General features: G+C 50.0%; 1 protein-coding gene across 5 annotated transcripts in view; it reads left to right on the forward strand.

Annotated features, from left to right (window-relative positions):
- Positions 1-16823, forward strand: part of tiam1a (TIAM Rac1 associated GEF 1a) — a 54033-nt gene extending 37210 nt beyond the window's left edge. For 3 of the 5 annotated variants that reach the window (XM_035626020.2, XM_035626022.2, XM_035626024.2), the window contains 13 exons: positions 1029-1162; positions 8974-9198; positions 9553-9621; positions 9732-9857; positions 10056-10164; positions 10744-10923; positions 11031-11149; positions 11248-11356; positions 12308-12366; positions 12503-12599; positions 13267-13354; positions 13453-13625; positions 14187-16823. In XM_035626020.2, coding sequence (XP_035481913.2) covers positions 1029-1162; positions 8974-9198; positions 9553-9621; positions 9732-9857; positions 10056-10164; positions 10744-10923; positions 11031-11149; positions 11248-11356; positions 12308-12366; positions 12503-12599; positions 13267-13354; positions 13453-13625; positions 14187-14854 — 2156 coding nt within the window. In that variant the 3' untranslated portion in view covers positions 14855-16823. Of the gene's footprint in view, positions 1-1028; positions 1163-4880; positions 5150-6215; positions 6555-8973; positions 9199-9552; positions 9622-9731; positions 9858-10055; positions 10165-10743; positions 10924-11030; positions 11150-11247; positions 11357-12307; positions 12367-12502; positions 12600-13266; positions 13355-13452; positions 13626-14186 lie in introns of those variants that run through there. The other 2 variants (XM_035626026.2, XM_035626025.2) reach the window with 2 other exon arrangements.
- Positions 16824-17134: the final 311 nt, after the last annotated feature.

Below are 17134 nucleotides of genomic sequence, written 5' to 3' on the forward strand. Positions count from 1 at the left end.
CGACTGACCTCCAACTTGGTCCAGCGTTGACACGGGGCCAATCCTTTCGGTCTCACAGGTTTCAGCCCAATCGCACAAAAGATTTACTTATTTTATGTATCTGTAGCTTGACAGCGTGTGAGAAAAGGGGCGGGAAAAACGACGACTCCTCAGATCCTAGAATCTGAAATTGCACAGTGCCTCTTTTGTCCTTGTCGGTTCTTATTCATGTTTCTCTTCTTGTGCCATCACACACCCTCTTAAACCCCAAGTTTGTGTGGAGAGGGGGGGGGAGATTGCAGCTTTTGATATATCTTCTCGAGCAGAGGGGTGAAAAGGGCAATCTGCTAATTATGCAGGGCTGCCGTCTTTTAACTAACCTGCAGGCGGCCGCCAGCTTCCCCCTGACCCGCTCTTTTCATCTGTGCAAGGGCGCCATTTGTATTCCTTTATAAATTGGGGCTTTACAGTGCGCGGGCTGACAAGCTGGCATTGTTTGTACAGGGACTCAGAACGGCATGAATATTAATAGGACTCGTCGAGCAGTGCGGGGCTGTCACTGTGTAGGATGCGCCATATGCAAAGGGTCAGACGGGGAGTTGAAAAACCCTTCAGCAGACAGATGGAGGTTATCCGTGATATCATGCTCGAGAAAAGAAGGGTGCGCGAAAGATGTCTTCAGCCCCTTGGGGTGTGGGGGGGGGGGGGGGGGGGGGGGGGGGGGGGGAGGTTCTTTGACTTGGACGCTATAATAACCAATGAAACTGTGCAGTCGTATCATCAGAAGAACTGAGGATTATGGGGGATGATTTTATTACTTTAAAAACAAACAAACAGAAGAAAAAAGGGGGTGATGGAAGCAATGTCTGACATTACAGATGTTTACCTACGGGTCAAATCTAGAGGCATAAGAAAAACAAGGAAGTGTTTAGAGAATCAAACATAAATTATGTATTTGTGGGCTGCCAGATGTTTAGTTCACACAGAATATATATATACATGTGTGTACTTGCTTTGTTGTGAGCCGCGCTCTTTGTCTCTGTCTTCAGAGGACATCCTGGACGAGGTGTCGGGCCTGACGGTGGAGAGCCCGGATCAGAGTTTGGAGGACGGACCTCCGCTGGGCCTGCAGAGCCCCGGAGATCGTCAGGCAGACAAAAGCGGCGCGGCGACGGGACCGAAGGTGGCTGATATGACATGCAAAGACACAACTTTAATATGTATACACACACCAAGGCCAGACATGCGGACACATGCCTGCAGCAGAGCAGGGGATTATTGGTGTAGTAGTGCAAATCCTGGGGGTATCGTGCACACACGTGAGATGTGTTGTTGCAGACGTAGACAAAGACCAGCAGCTTTGGCGTGCGTGCGTGCGTGCGTGCGTGTGCGTGCGTGTGCGTGCGCGTGCATGCGTGTGAGAGACACCCATGGATCGCTAATGCTTTTTTAAGTGGCTCTGCTGTGTTGCCATCTTTCTGCCTCCGACCTCGGATCCATTCGAAGAGGAGCTGGTCGACAATCCCTCACACATTCTGGATGTATGTCTGAACAAATGTGTGTTTACGAATAACAGAAACTCCGTGGCGGTGCTTAACCTAAGTATTTCCTCAGCCGTGTCCGATGTGTTTTTGTTCCTGTGAATGTGCGTGTGTGCGTGCGTGAGTGTGCGTGCGTGAGTGTGTGAGTGTGTGTAGCATGTGGCCAAAAAGCGGCTAGAGATTATCTGAAAAGCCGGGAGATGCTCAAAGGTTGTTTTTTTTTCCCCTCGTGTAATGCTTGTGACCTTTACGCAAAAGCTGTTTCAGGACAGAATCATCATCTTAGACAAGAAACACAATGATGTGAGTTGTCTAACACACACACACACACCACTGCTTTGAGTGAGTTGCTTCTTTTGTACGATCAATTCAAACTTGAAGGGTAATCCATGCCACGGGTGAATTCCTACAAAAGTATCAGATCGTTTTTTTATGCGCTACCGACAACATATCACAAGACTGACCTTTCAATAGCCAGTGTGTGTGTGTGAACCTGTCCGTCCTCTGCACACAGATCCGATGTGTGTGTGCTGGATGCGCGGGCGCTCTGCAGCAGCGAGCTGATGACAGATATGTGACTGAGCAGCGTTATTATTTTTTTTGGTAATTAAGATCACGTCTGGTCCGATCAGGGTCGGCGCGGTGATCGCTGGGACACGCCGCGTGCGAGCCCGTCTCCCATGGTTACGGTTGTCACTTCCATTACCATGGCGATGTCGGATAACCAGTAGCCACCAGAAACATTTTTCAATTCTTCTCTTTCTTTTTTCTGTTTGTTTTGTACCTCAGAAAGGAACAAAAGATGAGGGGAAGGGACAGCGCCGCGCTCTCTCTCGGATGCGTGTCAGTGAGCTTCAGATTTTCGGGGGGGCAGAACGAAAGGGTTAGGTCAGAGTCTAGACTCCATCCTGTTGGACAGAGCTGGTTCCGTGACTCCAATGTGCCATCGTCGGTTGGAAGCAAAGTATTAGAAGATGAGAGAAATACCGACAGACGGGGGACGAGGGGCCCGCTTCTGTCTCTTGCGGTGCACTCGACGTTGGTACTGGTGCAAGACTGTTCGGACTTCAGCACCGTCCCCGATTCACATGTATAGTATTAGTTAGCTTATATATACAGAAAGAAACCCATTTCAAATTTATTCCAACCGGCGAGGAGGAATCGCCTCATGTAAACTCGACTTGGAGATGTTTTCAAAAGTAAAAAATGGGTCAGGTTCAAGTTCAGTCAGCACCAAAATAAATACCACTCCGACCAGCAGGTTGCCTGATACGGCGTACACGAGATCCCACAGCTGAATTAATGCAGTGCCCCTTTGAAAACACACTACCCGGGCCTGTGATGTTGTCCCTTTGTGTTTGCGGTTTATTATCAGACGCTGATGCACTTGAATATAGAAGGAAAAAATGAAACGGTGCAAGCAAGCGAGGCAACGTGGGGATCTTCATTTAGACTTTTATTCTCCTGACACTTATTTTCTGTCCTCATTTCCACCTGCATTCGCTTCTAGCCATTTTCTTTACCCCACTCATTCCTTGGGTATTGTATTTCATATATATCTATAATGTCTAATCGGATTATGGCTTCTCCTTATCTGCCATTGTTTGTCTTGGATGCTCCCCCCCCCCCCCCCCCCCCCCCCCCCCACGTCCCTGCAGTTTCCTCCTGACTTCCTGTTCTTCTCTACCCTCCTCCTCCTCCACTTCCTCCTCCTCACTAACCCCCTGCTGTTCATTATCATAAACAACAGGAGGCTGTCGTTGGCTCTCAAACAGCTCCGGCCCCTTTGCTCCCAGGTCGGCGGAAAGATCTGACCCGAAGTGCGAGGCACTTAGAAGCTTCCTCTGTCGAGAGAGGCAAACCAGACTTGCCACAAAATCCCTGGGAACTTTCCAAACCATGTCATTTCTGTTTTCTCTTTTGTTTTTAAATGAGAGAAGTGTTGAGCATCACGTCTTACCCCATTTCACCCAGTGCCTGCAGTCATGACGAGAAGACTGAGGGGGGGGGGGAAGAGGCAAAAGTGGGACATTTTTAATTATCCCCACATTCTAATTACTCCATTCACCAGTGTTTCCCATCATTTAGTGGAGATAAATGAGTGTCTGGCTTGCCGCGGGGAAACGGGGGGGGGGGGGGGGGGGGGGTTCATTATTTTAGACAAAGCACACAGCCACCTTCCTCAAACGTGATAAACCAATCAGAGAATTATAATTTGCTCGGGATATGGGCGATAATGGAGATGACGGCTGATTGCTGGCGTTCTCCGAGGCGCAGTCGGCCCCACTGACGAGGGGCCGCTTATAATTTAGGAACGTCTATCAGTTTGGCTTCGGGGCCATTGAAATGGAAAATACATTATTCAGCGTGTGCAGGGGTTGGCGGGGACAATTCTCATCAAAAGTGTGTTTTGATGGACTCCAGATTGTTGCTCCTTGAATGCGGTTCATTTGTTTGATGCGCTTACCGACTACTGGGGAAATATATCAATAAATGCAGTGCTGTTATAATCTTCGGCCTTGAAATAATAAGCATCTTTAAAATTGTCCTTGCGTCCCTCTCACTGCTCCACTGAACCACAGGCCCGTCCCAGTTGTTGATGTCGTTTCACAGACCTCCACCAGAGGGAGCACTGTGCCTCTTCATGAAGCCTGCTAGAGAAAACAATGATGCACCTTGCCATCAATATCGACTGGAGCCTTTCTTTAGTTTTATCATAGATTTATATCCCTTGTGTAATATGACGGCATAGCCCACGGTTTATATGGACAAAACTGAATTTGCTGATGTTTCTCGGGTTATGAACTTTTGCTTTGAAGGAGAGAAAGGAAAACACACACACACGAGCTTTATCCCCGTCCTTTATCCTCATAAGCTTCTTCCCTGGGATGCCCGCGACTCTCCAGCGCCGCTCCAAAGTCTACATGTTCATACACAGATTTTGCGGCGCCTCGTGTCATAACATAATCGCTCGTTCCCACTCCAGATTACATGATTAAAGTCCCACTCTCTCCCCCTGTCATGACGTAGATATCCCATCACTCCTCATGGGGATTTATATATTTGCATGTTTCCCAGATTTTCAGATGAAGCTGAACTTTAAGACTGCCCCCCCCCCCCCCCCCCCCCCCCCCCTCCTCTGTGTTTTCACCGACACGGACGAGTACGTGCCTGTTCTTCCTGACTAACAGCGTCCAAAGTGGAGGCATTAGATACAGTACATGCCCTCCAAAAAAGTTCCTGCCTTTCTATTTGACTTCGTACACGTATATACTTACTATGCAAAAAGCATAAGGCAGAGTGTGCAGAAACTCTGTGTGATGTGTGTGTGTGTGTGTGTGTGTGTGTGTGAGTGATGTATGTTCAGTATGCCAAATATGTGGATATGCGTAATCTCTGTTTGTCCTGGCTCTCGCAGTGCGAAAGGTTCCTGCTGGCGGGCGTAAGAGCAGGTCGGAGCTCGCCTCCGCGCTCCTCCCTCGCGCTGTACCTCTCTCGCTCTCCGTTCTGAAGGGCGGGTCGGGGATGTACAGTAGTACATTTTGTGAAAAGGGGGGGAAAAAAAAGAGAGAAAAAGGTGAAGATTTGTTTTGCTGCCGGATGCATTTATTGGACCTACCGGAGGAAAGGTATTGCTCCCTTGGGTTCTCTTTGTTCTCTCGAAATGTTCCTTCACATGTTCTTTTTCCCGAGCTGTGATCGCTTTCACACGTCTGAGGTCAAAGTGTCATGCGTGTGCGTGTGCGTGCGTGTGTGTGTGTGCGTGTGCGCGTGCACGTGCACAGTAGGTTCAGTGGGTGTGCTCGAATGTCAGGCTCGAATGACAGACATCATCCTTCTCAAAAGTCTTTATGGCGTCATTTAAGAAAATATACACATATATCTACTTCAACCTTTATATCGATCTCACCTCGGCCGTCACACATGCAAACCAGGCCGGGTCTCATCCCTGAGAGCGCCGGCTCGTGTGGAGCAGGTGGGGTGTTGCCAGCCATCACGAGGTGGACGAGGCGTGTCACTCAAAAGCAGTTTTTGGCGTGAGAACTTGGAACTCCAGTCTGACCTGAATCGAGCATCATACTGTAGAATTTACTCCCAACACGCTTCGACTTACCATAAGGAGACTTTCAGAGCATTTCTCGTTTTGATGGCTACGCTTCAATTTTTGTCTTTTTCCAGATTTGTTCCTGTATGATGTTGCAATCTCCGTATGTGTATTGCACTGTTCAGAGACTCACTGTTCAGAGCTGATGCTCGGAGCATTTCGGAGGCTCTATTTTGGAAAACGCGCGGCTGCTCGTCCTTCTCAAGTGCGGTGACACAAAGTCTCCCCGACCTGCAGCGACAGAGGAAGAGAGAGACAGATACCCAGACGCCCCGTTTGTCTCTGACTGTCGGAGGGTTTGGTCTCTCTCCACCCACTGGCCCCTCACCTCCCGTCCTCTCCTCCCTCCTTCCTGTCTCCTCCCCTCTTCTCTTCCATGTGATGTGATGTTTGATTTTTCTTTTCTTTTTTTTTAATGTTATATTCTCTGCTGCTGCTGCTGCTGCTGCTGCTGCTCTCAAACACCTGGACTGGAGTGAGATAGGCAGCGAGGACGGAAGACGAGCGAGCGTGAACAAGGGGTTGACAGGGGGGGGGGGCCGCGCGCAGAGGCAGTCGGGATGTGGCGGCGGGGGGGGGGGGGGGGGGGGTGTTGAGATTCAGATGATTCAATAGACGCGGCAGGATAAGGTGACATGAGAGCGCTGTGGTTTGTCGCAATCTTTTAGTGCCTTAGCTGGTGCAATGACCCGTTTGTTCAGTGTGAGTGTCAGGCAGCTTCTGACCAGTTGGGGCTGACAAGTTCCACTCCCGCTCAGGTCGACAGGGAGGGTTTCCAAGCCAGAGCTCAGAGAGACATGGAAGCTACCCGGACTGGACCCCTGACCTCTCGCTGTTGACCTCCGTTCGACCTGCCCGACATGTCAGCCTTCAGGAGGAGCAGGAGCTCCAAGCGCTCGACCGAATCCATCTATGATATGTTACAGCTGGTGAGCCGTGCGCTCGGATCTGATCCGCCTGCGTGGTGTGTGTGTGAGTGTGTGTGCGTGTGTGTGTGTGTGTGTGTGTGTGTGTGTTTTTCATGGTGTTGTGCAGTCAGAGATGAGTGATTATGTCATCGTACAGCAGTGCTACGGTCACAGGTTCAGATCCCACTGACAGTTTATGTAAGATTCATGTGTGATTGCGAGAAGTGAGGAGTTCAGATCTGAACCTGTGACGCCCTGTGGCTCCTCAAGTAACTTGGACCAATACTCTATAAGTGAGGGTCACAATGTGGCATGAATGACTTGGACATTGGTGAGGAAGTGAACGAATACAGTGTCTTTTTTTCATTCACCTTTAGTCGTGGTTTCCTTCAAGTGACTGCAGGAGCTCATCTTGTCTTGAAAGACGGAATGTCAGTGTCATCATATCTGTCATATTGTGTGTGCGTGCCCGTGTGCCCGTGCAGCAGCAGTGTTGCAAAACTGGTTTGAACACCACGATGGAAAATTGTGTTTGTCATCTGCCGCGGCGCAACAGGGGACGGAGACGGGGCCGTGGAATCGGCGGAGACAAGCCGTGTCCGCCCGGCGGAGCAGCTGCCTGTCAATCAGCCGGCGGAAATGCACGAGCGCAGGCGCAGTGTGCTCATCACAGATTACAGTTAATGAGCACTCGCACTAACCCCCCACACACACACACACGCGCGCGGAGACGAGGGGGCATCTGTGGACGACACTGATGACTGCAGCATTAACCCCACATCAAACCATCAGACCAACTGGTCCCTCAATGTTTGGCTTCGCGTCCTCTTGTGCGGATTTTTCACCGGCATCACCCGATCAGCCGTACACAAGGGTTCCTGCGCTCTGTGGAGAGCTTCGGTGTGCTAGTTTGTGCGGTGGAGTCTGAAATACAACCGACCTCGGGGGAAAGATTACTTGCTGTTGATGTTTTCACTGCGCCGGTCCGAGGGGGCTCGTACCCGCGGCCTCGGGTACGGGGGAACAGACGCGCTATCCGCGAGGCCAGAGCGCCGGCCGCCCCGGCGCCTTCCCTAAGGTGTCGGCAGAGCGACGTTTACAGACGGCACACAGTGTTTTGCATCTTCTTGTTTGTTCCCATTTTACAGATCCAGGACTGAGCCGAACAACCGGAATTTTTTTCGAGTCAACAGCTAGAGGAAATATTCGCAGGACTTTTTTTACAAAACGTGTGTTGGATCAAGATCGCGCACTGCCCCTTTAAATCATCTCGCGCTTCATTTCTTTTCAAGGTTTCTCATGAGAATGATGAGACATGGAGAATGAATCCTTCTGCAATTAGTGGTTGGTGCGTGGGCCGAGCACATTCATTCAACTCCCATTTGGAGGAGATTCTTTTCTCAAATTTGTCCTTTTTTAGTTCTGGCTGAGCAGGGAAAGTCAAATAAAACATATAAATGTTCATCTCCCTCGGCCTTTGTCTCGCTCCGTCTCTCAACAGACCCCTGATGTGAATGCAGACATCCTCATAGCGTTTTTTTGTTCACAGGAAGTCAAATTATTGGGCCGAATAATGAGACATCCAAGGCTTCACATTAGCTGTCGGTTGAACAGTGTTGCTGTGTTACTCATCGTTGACTTCACGTTTGCCTGAGCACACTCCTGATGACACCGTGTCTCTCCATCCATCCATCCATCCGTCCATCCATCCATCCATCCATCCAGCCATCCGTCTCCGGTGCCCACGCGCTGCTGTGTTCACCTCCGCGGCCTTGGGACTGTGAAAGGAACGAACCTCTTCATTCCTCTTGACTATTCCTGTTCCCGTGTGGGTTTCGACGTGTAGTTCTTAAACTGCTGGTGAACGTCAGTATTCGGGGGGGGGGGGGGTGACTCAGTTGATCTTTTTCCAGAAATTGCTGAGCCTGCCTTCGCAAAGCTGAGAGTCCTATAGGATCCTCTTTGTTATGGAATATGTTTGGTTTGTGACGTGTCTGTTATCGAGTGGCGGCAACTGATATTAGTGTGAATAGCCAGAGAGAGAGAGAGACGTAGGGGAAGAGTCCCTATTATTAAGTTGTTTTTTACTTTAACATTAAGCCTAACAACAGTTTGGGTTGGCAGGTCTGCTCATGCTTGGTATTTTTGATACCGGGTGGGTGTTGTTATGGCAGGCTCCGCAAGAATGTGCTGTATATATTGTTGGTGGTGCATATTTTCCACTTTGTACCACATAAGCCTTATGAATGTGTGTGTGTGTGTGTGTGTGCGTGTGAGAGAGATATCTCCTTTTATTCCAACACTAGCCTCTTTTGGGGGACGTTTTCCTCTCAAACGTGTCAAAAAGGGCCCCAGTCTGCCGCCTTCTCAGACAGATCCTTTGAAAATGGGAAAAAAAAAACTGACAATGTCCCCCGTTTCTCTGTCCCCGCCGGCGCAGAGCACGGAGCAGGTCACGGCGTTCTGCCGCAGTCTCCACGACATGAACACGCTGGAGTGCCCCATGTCGTGCTCGTCGTCCTCCTCCTCCTCGTCCCTCCCGCCGAGCCCCGTGTCGGCCTTGCCGCCCGCGGCGGGCGCCGCCGCTCAGAGGCAGCTCTCCCACGCAGACAAACTCCGCAAGGTCATCAATGAGCTGGTGGAGACGGAGAAGACGTACGTCAAAGTGAGTACCAGAGCGGTTTTGGTTTGTGTAAGCCATGCATACTGTACTGTACTGTATGTGTATCCGTTTGCCACAATCTCACACTTTAGGATTTCTGGTGAGCCGCACTCAGCTGTTGTTGTTGTTGTTGTTGTTGTTGTTGTTGGAAGTGACATAATCAACGTAATAACTATGCAGCATGTTGACGTCCTCACCGGGTCGCAGTGGGACGTGTTCTTACCTGTGCAAGCGGATTTCTTTCAGCTGTTCCACAGCGATGACTCCACATCAACAGACGCCCCCACATGTCCCGTCTGAATCTGATCACGGGCTGATCTCTGATCTGATCTCGTTCGTGTCCCTCGTCTCTTTCAGGACCTGAGCTGCCTAATAGAGTGCTACCTGACACCTTTGCAGAAAGAGAGTTTCCTTACGCAGGATGAGGTACCTTTTTTTTTTCTTCCACGAATTCACACAGTACATGACTTGCTGTAAACGGCCTCAGCGCTGAGGTAACCGCGGGGTCAGAATGACGCCCCGTGTTTGTGCCGCAGCTGGACGTTCTGTTCGGCAACCTCGGCGAGATGGTGGAGTTCCAGGTGGAGTTCCTGCGGACGCTGGAAGACGGAATCAGACTGGTGCCGGATCTGGACAGACTGGAGAAGGTGGAGCAATTTAAGGTGAGGAGACGATGGGTTTCTCAATCTCCATGAATCATTACTTACTCACTTCCTCTCGGATATTGGGCATTTCACTGTATCTACAAGTCTCTACCGCAATGTGCTTGCTGTGACCATAAGACCAAACACTTCCTTGATTAAAAGCAAAAACACACTCTTTGCTTGTGAGAGGATTCCACGCTCTTCTGTTTTCCACAGAAAGTGCTGTTCTCCTTGGGCGGCTCATTCCTGTACTATGCCGATCGCTTCAAGATCTACAGCGCCTTCTGCGCCAGCCACACCAAGGTCCCCAAGGTCCTGGCTAAAGGTAAAAAAACAGGGCATCGGGCGCGCGCACACACACACACACACACACACCGCCGTGATGCTGATAGTCCTGCAGCAGTTTACTACACACACACACACACACACACACACACCGCCGTGATGCTGATAGTCCTGCAGCTGTTTACTACACACACACACACACACACACACCGCCGTGATGCTGATAGTCCTGCAGCTGTTTACTACACACACACACACACACACACACACACACACACCACCGTGATGCTGATAGTCCTGCAGCAGTTTACTACACACACACACACACACACACACATGCTGATAGTCCTGCAGCAGTTTACTGCTCTCTACCATCATGAGATCGCTCAAGGGGGCCACGTGTGGTGCGGCGTAACGTTGCTGTAGTCACACGCCTCGCGGTGCAGAGGGCGAGCCGCAACTGGACTCGGCACAGTGAGGCGTTAACCTCGAGTCTGGCATCGTGTGCCATCACGCTGTGTCCAGACACATTTGCGGAAAAATACAGTTAAGAGTTGTCCGCAGGCACAGGATACGTCTCCTCCTGATGCACTGAACGCTCATATTTCTGCTCCTCCAGCGAAGACCGATCCCGATTTCAAGGCCTTCCTGGCTGAGAGGAACCCCCGACAGCAGCACTCCTCCACCCTGGAGTCGTACCTGATCAAACCCATCCAGAGGGTCCTGAAGTACCCGCTGCTGCTGAGGGAGCTCTACTCGCTCACCGACCCGGACAGCGAGGAGCACTACCACCTGGACGGTACGCCGTGCGCCTTGTTCCCCCCCCCCCCCCCCCCCCACGTAACGCGCTTCCGATTTTGTGGAGCTGACAATGATGATGATGATGATGATGATGTTCCCACTCAGTTGCGATGAAGGCCATGAACAAGGTGGCGAGTCACATCAACGAGATGCAGAAGCTGCACGAGGAGTACGGCGCCGTTTTCGACCAGCTCATCAACGAACAGACCGCGGTCAGGAAAGAGGTACACGCCACGATGGTGCCGCGGTTTCTATGAAAAGTTGCCCGCTCACTTGAAATTTACGTTTCACAATCTGTTTCATTGCTCCTGGTTCCTCCCAGGTGGCCGACCTCTCCATGGGGGATCTGTTGCTGCATTCCACAGTGGTATGGATCAACCCGCCGTCCGCTCTGGTCAAAGGCAAGAAGGACCCGGACTTGGCGGCTTTTGGTGAGGACCCGTGTGCTTTTTTACATTTAGTATACAGACATTTCTCTGGGATGTCCGCGCGCGTGAAACTGCGCTTTTTCTAGATTTACCGAGCAACATCCACTGCACTCAAATTCCACAGCCTTGCATATGATAAGATAAGACACACGTCAGACCTCACCTACGTTTCATAAAGGTAGAACTTGTTGCTTATATTGGATAATAAAATGATGTGCAATGGGATTTTTTAATAAGATGTGTTTTCCATTAGATTTACAGTAGATCCGCAGTAACACTTTCTCGGCCCTTCTGCTGTCGGTCTGAATATCCTCCGGGCTCGCCGCCTCATAACGCCGCAGCTTAACACTTGCTGGCACGTGGCACTTTGCTGCATCTCGCAGCGGGATGCTCTCATGCGTGGCGCGATGCCGGGTCGCTATTTGGAGTGGCGCAGATGAAAATGGACTGGGGGTGAAAATGGGCACGTTGCACGAGGGGGGGTGTTTGCATTACTCCTGACTTTTTCTTTTTCCTGCGAAGCGCCTCGCCTTGATGTGGGATCACGTGAAATTCCCACACACCCCCCGGACGACCCCTTTCCGCCTTCAACATTTATAGCTCGGGCCTTCGCCCGGCAAATTTTACACGCGCATTACGGCACAGGGGGCTTTTCCCTGGCGAGTCGATGGTGAGGGGGACGCGGTGTCGCTTCTGTGCAATGGCGATGTCGTGCCATTTTTCTTTTTGCCCCATTGTGCTGCTGACATATTATGCCCCTTTAGTTTGAGGCTGGTTTTCCTCGAAAGCCGGCGACTAAAGAGCCGCCTGTGACACTAAGCTGTCACTGTTGTTAACTGGCTAATGAAATGTCTTTTGATACATGCAGTGGATTAATGCGGAACCTCCAAATGGTTTCTTTTATTCATTTTTTTCCCCCCTCTCTCTCTCTCTCTCTCTCTTGGCCTCATCTAGTGTTCAAAACAGCCGTGGTGTTTGTCTACAAAGAAAGCTCCAAGCACCGGAAAAGAATCGTAAGTACCGTACAGTGGGTCGTGGTCTGCTCTCCTGTCCCTGCACTCCTGCGCTCTCTGCTGTCACGTCGACGCGCCGCAGCGGTTATGTATTTCGATATATCCACCCAGTCTCTCTTTCTTCTTCTCCCCCCAGGGCGGATCTCACCGCGCCTCTGTGAGCGACGACAGGGATCCTTTCCGATTCCGTCACATGATCGCAACGGACTCGCTGCAAGTCCGCGCCCTCGCCAGTAGGTCTTTTTGAAAAGTCTTGCGTCACAATCTCCTCAAGGTGCAATGAGCGAATTTGAAACTGGAAATTCCTGCCGCGCTACAGTAGCTGTCCGTCCGGCGGTTAGTCGATGACTGTATCTCGTAATGGGTCTAAAAAAAATACGTGTTTGACAAGAAAATGAATTGAGGCGCCGTGAGGAGATTTGAGGCCTCAAGGTTGATTTTGTCAGTCGGTCTGATGTTTTCAATAATCTCCATGGATCTGCTCGGTGGAGAAATGTATGAAGGGATTTTGGCACAATCTGAAGAATATGCACAGCTCATACATCACCCTGTAAGGGAAATTAATGTGTGAACTATGAAACTTGAATCTCGGGGAGAAATTGGACATTACTGTGACTTTTTAAAAATGTATTTATTATCTTTATTTATCGCTCCTATCAGCATTAGATTTGCCCACAACTTGAACGTGCACATGAGCCCCACCATGCTAGAAATAAATGTATATTTATTTTTTATGTTGAGGTCTCGGCAAAAAGTATAAATTTCATGTGAATTTGCAAATCGTCCTCTGGCAATACAGCTCAAGTTTGAGCGTTTACCTTCCCCTAAAGAGAATGAAATGAACGTCGGACATGGACTGAGCGTGGATCACATCACTCTGCTCTCCTCTCCCTCTCTCAGACTCCGAGGGCACAGCAGTGTGTGAGATCGTTCACACGAGATCCGAATCTGAAGGCCGACCGGAGAGAGCCTTCCAGCTGTGCTGCAAGTGAGTTTTTTGCATTTTCCAAAACTGTAATCTGAACGTATACGACTACAAACCAAAGACCCTTCACTAATATATATATATATTTTTTTATTTTGCAGTTCTCCAGATAGTAAGAAGGACTTTCTGAAAGCGGTCCACTCCATCCTGAGGGAAAAGCAGCGCCGGCAGCTTCTCAAGACCGAGTCTCTGCCCCCCAACCAGCAGTACGTCCCATTCGGGGGCAAGCGCTTGTGTGCCCTCAAGGGGGCACGGCCCGCCATGAACAGAGCAGGTGACCACGCTCAAGCATCTCGCATTTAAAGAAACGTCCAAAGAAAATATTTGCAACCTCTTTGCACATATAGACGTCCACATGCTGTACCGCCCCACAGACTTTATTCAAGCCCCGTTGTATGCTGTGAATTCTTTATCCACCAGCAGGTGGCGCCAATAGACCCATTCCTGAAATGTGTATGGCAATAAGGTTGTGAGTGCTTTTAATATGAATGGCGTGTTTAATACACCAAATTAAACACACTTGTCTTCAGAAAAACTTTGGCCAAAGTAGCAAAAGGAGAACAATCAGATTGTCATTGGAAAAATTCATATGATATCCTTTTTTGTTTGAGATTTTTCTGAACCTTTTTTTTTTTTTCAAACTTCATTTCTGTCTCATCCTTTTCGTCCATGTTGATCTTGGTTGTTGACAAACATATGTCGTCATAGCTTTCGTGAACAAAGTGAACACGTGTGCCAATGACTCTGAAGACTTTACCTTGTCTAATACAATAGTCGTACTGGACATGACCAGAATGAAATTAAGTGTCTTTCATTTTGCTCTCTGTCTGTTTAGCGTCAACTCCATCTCGAACGCTGGCCCGCAGGAAGCTGGTGAGGAACCGCTTCACCATCGACACCGACCTGGTTTTCCACGGCAACAACAACAACAGCACCGAGTCGGACCCCTCTTCCCACCCTTCCTACCCTCCCCCCCGCTCGCCGCCGCTGCGGCACGCCCTCCCTCAGTCCCACAAGCCCCAGGGAGAGGACACGGACCGTTGGGTGGAGGAGCAGTTCGACCTGGGCCCCTACGAAGGCCGGGGCGAGGGCGTCGACGTGGGCCAGGTGAAGGAGACGGACATCCTGAGCGACGACGACGAGTACTGCGAGTCTGTGCGCGCCGCGTCGGCAGAGCCGGCCGAGCTGGAGGGGAGGATGGACGGACTCGACCTACAGGGCCACAACCTGAACGGACGGCTGCAGCGTAGAAACGAGCTCAGACACGGTGCGACGGAGGAGGAGGTGGAGGAGGAGGAGGAGGAACTCGATGGAGTGAAGCGCGGTGACGGTTCGGGCTCGGCGGACTCCTTCACCTCCCGTGGCGCCTCCCTGACCCGCTGCGCGACCCCGACTCTGAAGCTCGCGCCGCTGACGCAGTGCGCCGCGGACAGCGACCACGACGTCATCTGGGTGCGACGGGACGACCGCTTCGCCAACGGGTGCAACAGTGACGTATTCTGAAGCGACGAAGGGGAGGAGACGGCGGGGTTTTTTTTTTTCTTGCGCGAGGAAACGAGGGGGTGAAAGTGGGACAAGGGCTTTAAATGTGTGTGTGCGTTGAAGGAGAACCTTGTATGGAAGGTGTTGAACCTCAGCCAGTCCTCCCTCGTTTGACTTCACAACCCCTCTTCCTCCCACCGCACACCTCTGTCTCCCCCGCTCAGACCTCAAGTACTGAAACGCCCAAGTGAGTAAGGGAAGACAAAAGAAAGGTACTCTGCTTCATCTGAGGTATCTTGAAAAAACCTAGAGATTCTCGTCCTCGCGCTGCTTAAACGTAAAACTACATTGAGCAGAGTCCTCACCGTCTTTCCAACATGCACCCGGGCCTCACACACACTGACACACACACACGCACGCACACACACACAGTACAGTACAACCATGCATGTACCACATGGGTGGAAGCACAGACACGGAGACTCGAGGCAGCTACTGTACTGAAGAGACGTCGTCACCGGGAACTGTGACTTTCTGGCCAAAAAAGAGAAAAGGTTTATTTTTTTTAAACGCAGGAATGTGGGTGTTCTATATTTTTCTGACTGGGAAACCGTGTTTGTATTTTGACGCTCAAAGGGCTGGTTGTGTGTGTGTGTGTGTGTGTGTGTGTGTGTGTGTGTGTGTGTGTGTGTGTGTGTGTGTGTGTGTGTGTGTGTGTGTGTGTGTGTGTGTGTGTGTGTGTGTGTGTGTGTGTTACTGAACTTCTCTTCAGGGTCTTTTGGCTTAACGACTGCTGCGTTTAAGAAAGGAAAACAAGACAAAGAAAGATGGCGAGATTCAACTAGCTTTATCGTGCTCTTTACCGTTTCAACTCAATATCAGCTGCACACGTGGTGTAAAGTCAGGAGGGCAGTGGAGTGCCGTTAAACCTCTTGTGTAAAAAAAAAATGTTTTGAAGCTCACGTTTGTCTCCTAGAACATTCCCTTTTTAAAAAAAAACAAAAAAACCAATGCATAGTTTACCAATTCTTTTATTTAACTCTCGCATTTTTACTGTCAATTTTTTAAAAATGTTTACACCACATTCAGCTGCCCAGTGTTACAAGCCACCTCTCCGTGTCCTCCGCACCAATGTCCCGCCTTTGACTTCTGTTGCCCAAATAAAGCGGCAATTTCTTTCGGGTGAAAGGTCATCCAGGTCATCAAGCCCCCGAGGCCACGCGCCTGCTCTCTCCGTGTCCCATCGCCCGCGACAACTGCTCTAATATTTCCCCCAACAATCCTGTTTTACTTGAAAAAAAAAAGATGTCTCTGTTGTTTATGAAAACCGGTGTCCGACTGTAACTCCAGGGGAGAAGAGGAAACCGGCGCAGTTTTGCTTTGACCAATTCAGACATCAACTTCTTCTCTTGCCCGCTCCTTTTGACCTTTTGTCATGTCAACCGCACGGAGAGAGAGAGAGAGAAAAAAACTGAGACAAACTTGCTCTTTCTCCTGCATCTCTTCCCTCCATCCACCAGGCTGTGCTGTTTCACTGTATGTCACCACCACCACCACCACCACCACCAACAACAACAACAACAACAACAACACACTTGCTGAGATCAACACAGTCGTCGTCGTCGTCATCATCATCGCACCTCAATGGATGTATTGAACATGCACTTAATACCCAACTGTCCGAGGGGGCGGGGGTGGTGTCGGCTCAGCAAGTTACTGTGAGTCAGAGATTGATGGGGGGGTTGAGTTACTCTGGATGTTCTTAGAATTGTGTTTTGTATTACGATGCTGGTTCCTTAGATTTGTAGCTTTTCCGGCCGATGACGATGCCCAGTGAGGACGTTGAGAGACTGTGAGGTACAATCGCCTTGTCCCTGGAGGGAAACCCCCTTTGACTTCTTCTCCCTTTGTACTAAACTGTGTTCGTACATTTTGAAAACAAAAAGCAGCGGAGTATCATTTTTATGTCTAAATAAATTTTCTAAATTTAGTCCTGTGTGAACGTGATCGTTACTTTTGTCGCGACGCGCCTCGTTTTTCTTTTCTTTCAACATCGGCACAAAGCTTTATAACCCCAAATCTTTTGTTCTTCCTCTCTCTGGTGGGGAAACGTGGCGTTTTCCGTGTAGCGCGAACCCCGTCGCAGAGGTTAGTGCGAGACGGGATGAAAATAGTGATTGATGTCGCGCCGCTCGTGTGCAGATTCAATTTCAGTCTGAAAATTGTATTATCTTGGGTTTAAAAGTGTAGGGAGATTAGATCGTGAGGATCCAAAGCCCTCTTGATGGATTACCGAACAAA

Source organism: Scophthalmus maximus, chromosome 2 (genome assembly GCF_022379125.1).
Source record: "Scophthalmus maximus strain ysfricsl-2021 chromosome 2, ASM2237912v1, whole genome shotgun sequence".
Taxonomy (NCBI): domain Eukaryota; kingdom Metazoa; phylum Chordata; class Actinopteri; order Pleuronectiformes; family Scophthalmidae; genus Scophthalmus; species Scophthalmus maximus.